General features: G+C 47.0%; 1 protein-coding gene across 2 annotated transcripts in view; it reads left to right on the top strand.

The window, feature by feature from the left end:
* The window catches only part of NME7 (NME/NM23 family member 7), a 98,699-nt gene that overhangs the window by 46,896 nt on the left and 39,485 nt on the right, over positions 1–12,318 (top strand). The window contains exons 10-11 of one of the 2 annotated variants that reach the window (XM_036443051.2): positions 563–664; positions 11,759–11,866. In XM_036443051.2, the coding sequence (XP_036298944.1) occupies positions 563–664; positions 11,759–11,866 (210 nt within the window). The remainder of the gene's footprint in view (positions 1–562; positions 665–11,758; positions 11,867–12,318) is intronic. The other variant, XM_045582952.1, reaches the window with a different exon arrangement.

Below are 12,318 nucleotides of genomic sequence, written 5' to 3'. Positions count from 1 at the left end.
AGTTCATCCCGCCCAGTCTGCCCCATGCACCGTCTGAGTCTCCCGGACTGCTGAGAATGCTGGCTCTGTCCCCTCGCCCTGTCCCACCGTCTGGAAACGGCCTCCAGGCACGGAGCCGGGCAGTTGCAAGCTCACCTCGCTCGCTTCCCTTCTCCCGGGACCACTGGCCTGCCCTTCCCCAGTGTCTGAACACTGTGGCTCCATCGGGACGGTCTGCTTTCCCAATGTTTAATGAGGAGACAAACCTCTCCCTGCTGTTTCTCATGTTTTTGGAAGGAACTCTTTGGAATGTATTTCTTCAGAGATACTTTCAACAGTGCTGTGCTCATGAGGAGAGACCCTGTGAAAGGAAGTTGTACTAGCAGATGAATTCAGATAGTGAGAGTGTCCAGGATTCCATTCACACAGTGGCAGTGGTGGGGACGGAGATGAGAGAACACAGACACTTTTGTTGGGAAAGTGGACAGAATTTGAGAGCTGCTTGGTAGGTAGAGCGTAGGTGGGGAAGAAGCCAAAGACAATTTTTACTTTAATTTTTAATATTTTATATTACGCATCACAGGAGATGGTGACAGAAATGTATTCTGGCCCTTGTGTGGCGTTGGAGGTCCTGCAGACGAACCCTGCGAAGACCTTCCGAGAGCTCTGCGGGCCTATGGACCCGGTGAGTCACCGTCACACAGCGCCATGTCATTTCCGTCGTTAACCGGTGTCTTCACTGGCTTGATAGCTTCAGTTCGCTCTTCAAAAGAAATAATACAAGTGGGGACACATTAGGCAAAACTTTTTATTCAACGTAGCATTTTCCAGGATTTATATTTTATATACTACTCTAAGAAACAGTGAGTTTTTATCAGCCTAGAGATGGTACAGAATGGGCAGAAACATTTACTGCGACATTCTCTTTTATGGTTTCTTCTTACTGAGTTGTTGAGGTAAGTAAATTTATCAGGCTCTGTGGTGGAAATTGTCCAAGGTACTAATTCTCCTTTGACGTAGGGGGCCATAGTGAGCGGTCAGGATAAACAATGTGGATCTGGTGGCCTCAGACCAGATCCGACACTAAGTGTGAGCAGGGACTTGGGGAAGCTTGATGTTCTTGGTACACCTTCCAATGGCTTTGGGCTCTCATGGACGGTTGGTGGCGAGGGTCAGAGAGGGGGCTGAAAAGCAGAAGTTGCCTTAGGACACATGAGAAATCTCCACACGTGTGGTACAAGCTGGCAGGGTCATGGGAAGTGTTACTGATTTTAAACACTAGCTAACATTTAAGCTTTTCCTTTCGTTTCACTGCCACTTGTAAGCAGTCCTGGTAAAGAAGCGGCAATCGACTGTGTTTTGATTCAGACAGCCTCCATGGGAATGAGCGCAGGTGTAGGTCAGTCTGCTAGCAGCACCTGCTAAGGAGTTGGCTTGAGAGAGTACTCTGAAGCGCTGTGGGGAGGAGCAGACACAAAAGGTGTTTAGGATATTTACAGGGAAACCCACAAGCAAGGACTACGTTCGGGTGAAGTACAAGTGTCACAGGGTTGTTGGCAAAGGAGCAGTTATTAGGAAGTGGAAGTGACCGAGAAAACTTTGTCAGAGGAAGAGACAGACATAAATAGGATTTAAAGAAGGGTCAAGGCACAGAGAATGGGAAAATCTCTGAAGCATGTGCAAAAGCAGCGACAAAGAAATCTTGACTGGCCCACAGCAGGCATATCTGCGGGGCTTCCATTGGGCAGTGCCTCCCTGGAAGCACAAGGAAATACAGTTGCTGAGAGGACATGCGGTGGGGCGGGTTGGGAGTGGGGTGGGTAGCCTTAAAAGCCAGGCTGAGGTGGTGGCCTCTGTGTCCTTAGAATCCCATAGAGTAGGAACTAGGACTCCCTGGCGTCTCCCTTCATTCTGAGAATGCCTAGCTATTCCTCGAGAGCAAGCTGAGTTGGAAGAGCTTGGCGGCAGGGGCTCTGGAGTCAGGAGGACAGACCTTGACATCAGACGGAGGCAGCGGGACCTACTGTACGTTTCCGGGGAGCAGGAAGGATGGAGCAAGTGTGAATGTGGCTGAGCCAGCGTGACTGAGATGGGCTCTGCTGCGAAGGGCGGCTTGGAGAGATGGACGGTGGCAAGTGTTCATTGAATGTTACTCGTGAGATCAAGGTCAGAGAGAAGGGTGGGCAGACCCTTGCAATGACGTGAGAGTTTATGGTCTCTGTGTGAGATCATTAGTGTTTGAAGAGTTTGAGCAGAGTAGTGACATGATTAGACTTTCAACAGGATCATTCTAACTAGTGAAGAACAGTCTGAAGGGAGACAGGGCACAGGTCGCAGTCCAGGCCCCAGTTGCTCGTGACTCCGACCAGAATGGGAGCCTTCCTGGCGTGTGGAGAAACAGCCAGGTGGTGTTTACTGGCTAGCTTAGCTCTTTCTTCTTCTCCTCCTTCCTCTTCCTCCTTTTCTTCCTCCTCCTCCCTCTTCCTCCCTCTTCCTCCTCTTTCTCTTCCTTCTCCTCCCTCCTCCTCCTTCTTGTCCTCTTCCTCCTCATCTTACTCCTTCTTCTCTCTTCCTCTCTCTTTTTAAAAGAAATTCTTATTTTTTTTATACTCTTTATTTATTTCAGAGAGGAAGGGAGAGGGAGAGACATAGAAACGTCAATGATGAGAGAGAATCATGGATAAGCTGCCTCCTGCACGCCCCTTACTTGGGACTGAGCCCACAACCCTGGCTCAGAGCCCTTGACTGGAATCAAACCCGAGACCCTTCAGTCCACAGGCCAACACTCTATCCACTGACCCAAACTGGCGAGGGCAGCTCTTCTCTTTATCTTGAGTGGACGAGTGGATAGAGAAGGAATGTGGAGGGACCCTCCGCTCTATGAGGTGGAAATCGGATGGAGCGGAACTCTCTTCATTGCTGGTTCACCTCAGTCTGCAGATGAGCCGAGTGGAGGGTGAGTGCCTGCCCCTCCTTGGTCAGTTCAGTGCCTGGCAACCATGAGAGGCTTTGATGCCCAACCAGAGGCCACAGCACACGCATAGGTGAAAACCAGCCAAACCACAGTTCCTCTTGCTAGTTTACAGTAAGAAATACAGGACACACCTTTTCTTAGAATAACCACTCAGTTATTTTATAAGCATTTCATTGATTTTAGAAAATATAAAAATAAAAAATACATCTTCAGAAAAGTAGTAAGTGTATTTTTAAAGAAAACTGCAAGTGTTCCAAGTACAATAAGAATGTAGAGTCGCTGCACAATCACGTGATAGTAATTTACTGAATTTGAAGTGATTTGCATGCAGTAATTTGCTGTAGCTATTGAGTGATTCAGCAATGAAAAATAATCCTGTTTAAATCATGTTTTTAATGAAGAATAACTTTTCTAACAAAAAACGCCCCACTTATCTCAGTGTCATATAGCCATCAGAGTAACCAACTCTGTCCCAGTTTGCCCAGGGTTCTGCCAGGTTCAGCACCTGAGAAACCCCTCAGCCCTGGGAAAACTAAGATGATAGGAACCCCCAACATTTACTTCATTATTACCAGAGGTCAATCTATTTTTGGAAGGTGAACTTGCAGGGACGTGATGATTCTGGTGTGGGTATGAGCAGCCTGCAGCTTATCTACTATAATAAACAGGTTTGTGATAGCAGCAAAGGTTAGGTTATGAAAGAAATACAGAAACAGTGATAAAAAAACACCAAAGCCTCTTTAATTACATTAATTCTGTAACTGTTCTTCCCGAGCTATTGATTTAAATTTCTGGTACCTATAAGGAGCTTTTGTTCCCAGAAGTAGGAAATAGAAATAGAAAAAAGCATTCAGTCTTGAGTTTAACTCTTAGTTCGGCCCCGATCAGCTTTAGGAAAAGTGAACCCCTGGTCTTTGGCAAAAAAGCTCCTGAGTGGCCTGTTCTGTCTATTCTGGCAGCAGTGGGCGCTCATCCAGGTCCTTCAATGTTAATTTAATTTCGAAGATTCTTTTTGAACTCAAGTTTTGTAAAAACAAAAATGCTATATGTCACCCTGCTGTACCCAGCAGATGTTGTTTCTTGCTAGTTCTGCTTTGGGGATTATGCAGTGGGTGGAATTAGTTGATCAGGATCCCAAAACAGATGGTCGATGAAAAAACATTCTTTAAAAGCTTGCTGGGTTGAAATCCAACTATTAATGTTTTTCTCCTACATCTGTACCTCTGTGAATAACTTCTTACCACTTTATTATCTCCTATAAATGTGACCCAGCCCACTAACGGTTATAATTGGAAACTGTTTCGGATCATGCCCTGTTTTGGCCTTTGACCTTCCTCTTAGCTGCCATAACCTGCTAGGAATTGATACCTGCTGAGATGTCCCAGTAAGCATGCGCAGACTGCAGATGTCCCAGTAAGCATGCGCAGACTGCAGATGAGATGCTACAGACTCACTAGAGACCTGCTTTTTGTCGCTTCGGCGCTCCAGATGCCTGGACTAGGACATGCCTGCCTCTTCTGCAGCGAGAGGGCTGCCCTGCTCTTTCAATTTAAGTGGGACGTGAACTAGACCTGCACTGAAGTTTATGATAAACTTACCCTGCCCTGGCCTTTCCCGTTGTTCTCCTCCCTGGGCCACACGGCGACCTGCACTCAGCCTTTCTTTCTATCTCTCTGACATTCATTATTCAGCCGATCAACCCATTGGCCAACCCGCTGGCCGGCCCCGCACTCACAGACCTGCAGGGGCCCCGTGTTCTTGGGGTTGGCAATGAAAGGATGGAGGACAGCTTCCCTGAGCCAGAGCGCCTTGGTCCCCGGGGAAGGAAACGGCCGTGCGGTCAGCAATCACCATGGTGTCTGTGGTTGCGTGATGAACAGGGATACCCATCTAACGGGAAAACCATTCCTGGTCAAATGAGGTTGAGAAATCCTGGGTTGGGTGAAGCTAATCCAGTCTCTTTACACGGCATCCTGGATCCTCAGGCACTCACGCCCCAAGGAGGGCTTCAGGATGAAGTGCTTTTCTCCTTGGTTGCCAGAAGTTAGAGATGAGGACCAGGATAAGAATTCTTGCCAAGCCGGTGCGTGCTCCTGGGGAGGCCATAAAAAGCTTTGCCTTTTTAGGGAGGAGAGAAAGAAAACCTAAATTTCAGAATGTGCTCCTGGATTTGCAGCCTCAGCCAGTACCTCCCTCCCAGCCTTGTCCAGGGCCATCACGCTGTGTGCCTTCGACTTCTCATCAATGCTAGAAAGTGATCACTGGTCCTGTTGTTGAAATCTATTCATCCCATATTCTAACACAGAACCTGCCTGTAGGCCATTCTCCAATTATAGAGTGAGAGGGTTGTCCGCAGGTAAAGGAATTTGGAAAAGTGGGAAAAGTGGTTTTGTTTCCTTGGTTTGTTTTCTCCCCCCCCCCCCCTTTTCCTGCTGAGGGGATAGAGGGGGCCTAGTTTGGAAATTCTCCCCTCTGAGGACAGCCCAAGGCTGACCTAGAACGGGATTTTAATCCCGGTGTTGATAGTCCCTTCACGCTTTAGGGAATAGAATTTAAGACCCTGTGGATTTGGATGAGGAGAAACCCACACACTCATTTTCACTCCTCTCCTGCTGAAGGTTAGAGTTCCCGCAAAGTGAGCATCACACCACTGCAGTGTGCACTCTGCTCCCAGCCAGAATCAGAGTCCACACCAGCCACCCCACAGCCGTAACAGCTCCCCCTGTGCCGGACAGGCTGCTCCCTGAAAAGCACAGCAGTTGTTGGCTCAGCTGTAGGTCTTGATAAAGATGCACATTATTATACCACAACTTTAAAAATATTTTGACGATTGTATTTCAAAATAACTCATTTCCTTTGTAATCCCATTGTGACATTAAAAGCAGGACTCTGAACAAGCTTCTTAGACCCCATCAGACGAGGCTTAGGCACCAGTGAAGTGAAGAACCTCAGTCCTAGAGGAAGCAATGCAGGGTCCGATGGGCCCTGGAGGGGGAAGGCCAGGTTCCCTGGAGGCAGCCCCTTCTATTTTGCTCCTTTCCCAGCATGAACCCTCCTACCTGCACGCTCTGGGCCTCTGAGGTCTGGGAGACCCACACAGTCTACTGAGGACTCTTAGCACGTGGCCTCTGGCACGGAGCCCACGCTCCTGGCAGTGCCGGTGCCACCAGCCCCTCTGTCTCTGCCCAGTTCCCTGCTCCATTGGAAGGTGAGCCGTGAGACCTTCCAGCTCAGTAACCCGCATGACACCGCACAGGTGGATGGCCACTGTTCCAAAGAAACAGTATCTTTTTGGATTTGGACCTTTCTGACTCTCCTAATATTTTTGAATGTCATTTTCCCTGTAAGGTCTTTTGCTTTGCTCGTCCTCTATTATGGCTGAGGACATCCCCTCTTCTCCCGATTCTCTGTATTATGGCTGAGATCATGTCCCCTCTGCCCGCTCCCCCGCCTTTGTTATGGCTGAGAGCATGTCCCCTCTCCCCCACCCAGCCTCTTTCTCTCGCCTCTTATTCCACAGGCGCCACCTCGGTCCCACAGGGGTTGAGAGATTTTGGTGACTATCTTTTTTTGTCTGTAGTGGCCTTTTTACTTTCTTCTTCTTCCGAGAGTGTGACTATGTGTGTGGATGTGTGGATGTGTGCACGCATGTGTGTGTATGTGTGAATGCATACGTGAGTGTGTGTGCGCATCTGTGTGTATGATTTTGACATTTCACTTGTTTTCATTTCTCCTTCCTTTTATCTGCACCCCATTTTCTAGTGCATTATCTGAACGATCCTCCCAATAAGTTTCCCTTTAAGTGCCTTGTTTCCCTCTCATGTATTTCCCTTTTTATTTTTTATAACATATTCCTTCTTAGTGACTCTTTACTTCTCTTTGGCTGCATGAAGTGTTTTCTCCCCAGTGATACTATTCCCTTCAAGATCTCTGAGCTTCACATGGTCCCTTTTTCCCTTTTGTAAGAAATGGACCTCTGTGGTCCATCTCCAGCAGGGTGGGCTTCTGATGGAATTTGTGGAATTTCCCCAGGACAAGCAGAATGTGGGGCCAGCATCCAGGTGGAAACCCCGCCAGGCATCTGCCTCAGCTAGGCAGGGGAGGTGGAGGCAGCTAGAAAGGCCTCCGTCCAATTCGTAAACGTCTGACAGCGACTTACAGGAAACAGCCAATGAAGAACCAGAGGAGAGACTAAACAAGTAGGCTATGATCCCTGCCCACGTATGTGCATGTACAGTGCCTGCTCTGGAGAGTGTTATTAAGCGTCTCATTTCCCCCATGCCTCTGTTCCCAGTCTTGTCATTTGAAATTCGGACAGGTGAGCTATTTCTCATACCCTTGCATTTTCTTTTTATGCATAGCGAAGGTCACTTGCTCTGACTCTCTTAGAAAACAATCACACTCCAATCAGACATGTCCCATCACAGTCAGAGGAGGGGCTAGAGTTTCCGCACAGCGGCCAGCAGAGCCGCCAGCCTCGAACAGCCTAATCTCCCCAGTGCACACGGGCTGTCAGTTTCAGGCGTCAGCTCTGCACTTCCTAGAGACACAGGCTTCGTGGTGAGGCGGAGGAATGTGTTTTTAAACCTTCTCCAGACCCTGGGCGGTTATTGTTTTGGGACCTGAAAGAGCCTGCCACCTTCCCAGGCTCTCAGTAGGTGGAAGCCCAGGCACCGGTGCCAGGTTTGGGCCCAGGATCAGTTGCAGTGGCAGGAACAGTCCTGGCGTTTTAGTTATATCTTGGTGAGACAGTCCTACCACTGGCAAAGCCCAAGAAAGGGATTCGGGGCCATAAATGTGACCAAGCAGACAAATGTGCCCCCCTTCATGTTTTAAAACAAAAGCCTCTATAACGAAATTGGAAGACATCTCTGTTCTTGGCGAGTGAAATGAAACAGTTTAATGTCATTTTTATTGTTTTCTCTCTAATTACTGAGATCATTTATTGATTATCTCAACCCCAACCCCTGAAAAGCAAACAAACAATAAGGGAAATCATGGAAGAGAACTGAGACCCAACAAAACAAAACAAAACAAAACAAAACAAAGCAAAACGAAACAAAACTGTTGCTCTAGTTCCCAGACCATTTATGAGGCTGCCCGGGGAGGGCCAGAGGTGAGACAGAGCCCGAGGGAGCCCCGCAGGAGCCAGCGCCAGGCGGGGAGCCCGGCCAGTGGGGCCTCGTGGGCGGAGGAAAGAACGGGCTGGGGGCTCCGGAGCGCTAATGCTGAGAGGCAGATGCTTCCGTGGCTCCTCATGTGTAAGCAGGTCGCCTTGTGCAGGGTATTCACTGGTTCCCCACAGGCTCATTCAGTGAGTCCTGAGTCCTGCCTGGTGGGAGAGGATCCTTGGGCTGACAGATAGGAGCCTTTCCACCTCTTCTCCGCTCCCCTTCCCGCTTCCAGTTCCCGCTTCCACTTCCTCCCAGTGTTTCCTTACCTGGTTTTAGTCACTGATACTGCTTATCTCCAGGAATAAGCAGTATCTTATTAAGCTTATAGATAAGTCTGATACTGCTTATCTCCAGGAATGTACCGTGAACTGCAACTGCCAGAGTTAACTCACAGTTGCGTGCAAACAGGGAAAGCAGCTTGCACTTGAGCTGTGGTGGGATATTGCTAGGTTCCTGAGGGGCCGGGAAGAGGCCTGTTAATAGTGCTGGGCTCATTGTGGGGAGAACCAGCGTGGATCTGTGCTGTTTTAATGGTGGCAGCTGGTTCCTTGGCCTTTCATATTACATTCTATTACCTTCGTTGCCTATTTTTTTCTATTGATTTTTAGAAAGAATAAAAGGGAGGGAGAGAAACATCGATGAGAGAGAGAAACGCATTAATTGGTTGCCTCCCTTACACGCCCCGACCAGGGCCAGAAATCAAGTTTGCAACCAAGGTACATGCCCTTGACTGGAATTGAACTCATGACCCTTCAGTCCTCCGGCCAACGCTCTAACCCACGGACCCAAACTAGCTCCGGCTCAATTTAATTAATTTTTTTAAGTGGAAGGTCATTTTATTCTTGCATATCTCTCCCATATTATGGAGAACTGAAACAGAATGGCTTTATAATATATTTTATCAGTTGAATAGACCTATCTATAATAATAAAAGCATAATATACTAATTATATTGGATGTCCTTCCAGAAGTCCTTCTGGATGAAGCTGGGGCTGTGAGGGAAGCCCAGGTCCAGGGTGCCAGAGGGAAGCTGGTGTCGGCAACTGGGAAGGAAGGTCTACTCTTGCATGAATTTTGTGCATCAGCCCTCGAGTTATTCAATAAACAATAATGTTCTTTTTAATGCACACAGCAATAGAATAATTACATACACTTGCTCTTCCTTATTTTCAGCATTTTGCTAATCTGCTAATTTGCTAATGACTGCCCACACCGTGACTGACACTGTGACTGACACTGTGATTCTACTTAGTGCATTTTTCCACCTCTCAGATGTAGAGATCATTCTTCAAGCAAAACATTCCTCCCACTGCAGGACTACCTGAACTGATTTTTTAGTGCTTGTGATGAGCTGGGTTGGGGCTGAGCTGAGGCAGGTGGGCATGGGAGGTGAATATGAGGGTAATAAGGTAGAGCTTGAAAGATTGTTTAAACCCCTCACACATGCTGCGATAAGTTCTGAACAGTTATTTGTAGTATTCAGTGAAAATCACATGCTTGCACTTGGTGTTACTTTCATGTGTCTGACACTCATTTTGGCTTCATCAAGGGTGGTGCCTGGGTCTGAGGATGGTTTTCATCATGGATCTGAGGAGAGGGAGGAGCAGGAGTCCAGGAGATGGAAGGGACATGGTCTGTAGGGATCCAATGAGCTTTCATTTTAGTATTTCAGTATTTTTTACTTTCCTAGGCATAGCTAATATTTTGCAGTAATCAAAAGTAAAAGTATCAATGCATTTCCCTAAAAAAATTACCCGAAATGAAAGCCTGAGTTTTAACAGCAGTGTGAAGTGAACACTTGCTATGTGTGCCTTTATGCTTCATCAGTACCAGTCATCTAAGCACAATACATTATACCAGGCAACGTGGTTTGGGAACCCAGAGAACCTGAGTGACCCCTCACCTCCATGACTACTGACCTCAGGAGGCCTCACTGCTACTCGATTTAATTCCATTAAAATTATTTCTGTTCATCAGAAAACATACTAAGGAAACCCAAAGGCAAGCTACATACTGGGAAAAGATATTCACATCATATATAATTGATAAAAAGTAAAAGTTAGAATATAGTAAGAATAACATTCAAAAGAAAAAGAGTAACCCACTAGGCACATGTGTCAAACACAAGGCCCGCGGGCCAAATCCGTCCCGCCAGGCCTTGCAATGTGGCCCGCACCGCGCTGTCATCACTGCACTCCGCTGCGTTTCCATCACAATGACAGTTTATGACTGTTCAGTAAACCATTCGGCCCTCGATTTAGGCTGGATTTTAGATTTTGGCCCCTTCTCTGATTGAGTTCGACACCCCTACGAGGAATGGAGAAAATACAAGAAGGGGCACTTTACAGAAGAGGATGTATATGAAAGCTCTACCTCGTTACCCTCATATTCACCCCTCATGCCCACCTGCCTCAGCTCAGCCCCAACCCATCCTCTTCATATACATCCTCTTCTGTTTAGTTTCCAGGGAAAGCTGGACCAAGGCCATGATGCTATTCACACCCACCGGATTGGCAACATTAAACTCACCCAGCATCAGAGGTTGGCTTTCATATGGGTGGTGGGAATTCTTGTGCACGGGTGGGTGAGGGCAAATTGTTACAAACAATAAAGAAAATGGTTGGGTCCTAGCCAGTTTGGCTCAGTGGATAGAACATTGGCCTGTGGACTGAAGGGTCCCGAGTTCGATTCCAGCCAAGGGTTGCAGGCTCCAGCCCATATAGGGGGCATGCAGGAGGCAGCCAATCAATGATTCCCTCTCATCATTAGTGTTTCTATTTTTTTTCCTTCCCTCTTCCTTCTTCTATGAAATCAATAAAAAATACTTTATAAAAAAGAAAAGAAAATGGCCGAAACCAGTTTGGCTCAGTGGTAGAGCGTCGGTCTGCGGGCTGAAAGGTCCCAGGTTCGATTCCGGTCAAGGGCATGTATATTGGTTGCGGGCACATCCCCGGTAGGGGGTGTGCAAGAGGCAGCTGGTCAATATTTCTCTCTCATTGACGTTTCTAGCTCTCTATCCCTCTCTCCTTCTCTCTGTAAAAAATCAATAAAATATATTTTTTTTAAAAAGAAAAGAAAACGGTTGGCAGTGCTTAGTAAAATTGAACACTCATGTGCCCTAGGGTTCCAGAAAAACTCTTGTACATTTGCACCACATCCCGTCCAAGAATGCAGAATGTCTGTCTGTGCCACCTTGTGTGTATGTGTGAAAGTGTGTGTGTGTGTAGGGAAGAGAAAAAGAGTGAGGGAGAGGAAGTAGGAGAGGGAGAGGGAGAAGGAGGAGAAGAGGAAAAGAATAAATTAGTTGATCTGGGGGAGATAAGAGATCAACCGAAGGACTTATATACATGCATATAAGTTCAACCAATGGACACAAAACTCTGGGGAGGGAGGGTATGTATGGGATGGGGAGGAAATAAAAAAAAATGAGGGGGGAAAGAAGAATAAATTGGTTGAATGTCCATCAGCAGGAAAAGTTGTCATACATTCATGCTGTTTCCGAGAAAAATCAGTCTCCTCAATGTATTCATGTATTCCATAAAAAAGTAATTCCAGCATGTTAAATTGCTGGCATTTTGCTTACCAACCCCACTTGGCTGGCTTGACCCATCTGCGCATGTGTGTTGAACAGGAAATCGCCCGGCATCTGCGTCCCTGCACCCTCCGAGCGGTCTTCGGCAAATCCAAGATCCAGAACGCCGTGCACTGCACCGACCTGCCAGAGGATGGGCTGCTGGAGGTGAGTCAGAAACACCTGCTTGGAGTTCAGGTTCACAAATACGCTCAGCAGTCCTGGTGTGTAAGAACCTCTTAATATCCTTGCGTGATACTGTTACTGGTCATCTGATAACCTCCGACTGCAGCTTTAAAAGACCAAGGCTTTCCAGTTATAAATTAAGAAGGTAGTTTATAACTGGACAGCCTTCAAAGAACTGTTATTTTTCTGACTGGCATATATTATGGATTAAAAGTAATTTAAAAAGTGAAAAACTACAGCATTAATTAAATAGTATGAAACCTGTTTTAAAGTCAGGTGAAAATATCACCATAAGTGGCTAGTCATGGAAATCTACCAATGAAATCAGAAGTCTGTGTAATGTGAGAGCATTAAAAGAAATAGCTACTGTTCGTTGACTCTATTGCGTTCTGCCATTGTAAGTGCTCCATGTAAATTATTTCTAGGAATCCCAC

This window comes from Pipistrellus kuhlii, unplaced genomic scaffold, assembly GCF_014108245.1.
Source record: "Pipistrellus kuhlii isolate mPipKuh1 unplaced genomic scaffold, mPipKuh1.p scaffold_m20_p_18, whole genome shotgun sequence".
NCBI lineage: Eukaryota > Metazoa > Chordata > Mammalia > Chiroptera > Vespertilionidae > Pipistrellus > Pipistrellus kuhlii.
This window is presented reverse-complemented; position numbering and strand designations above follow the sequence as displayed.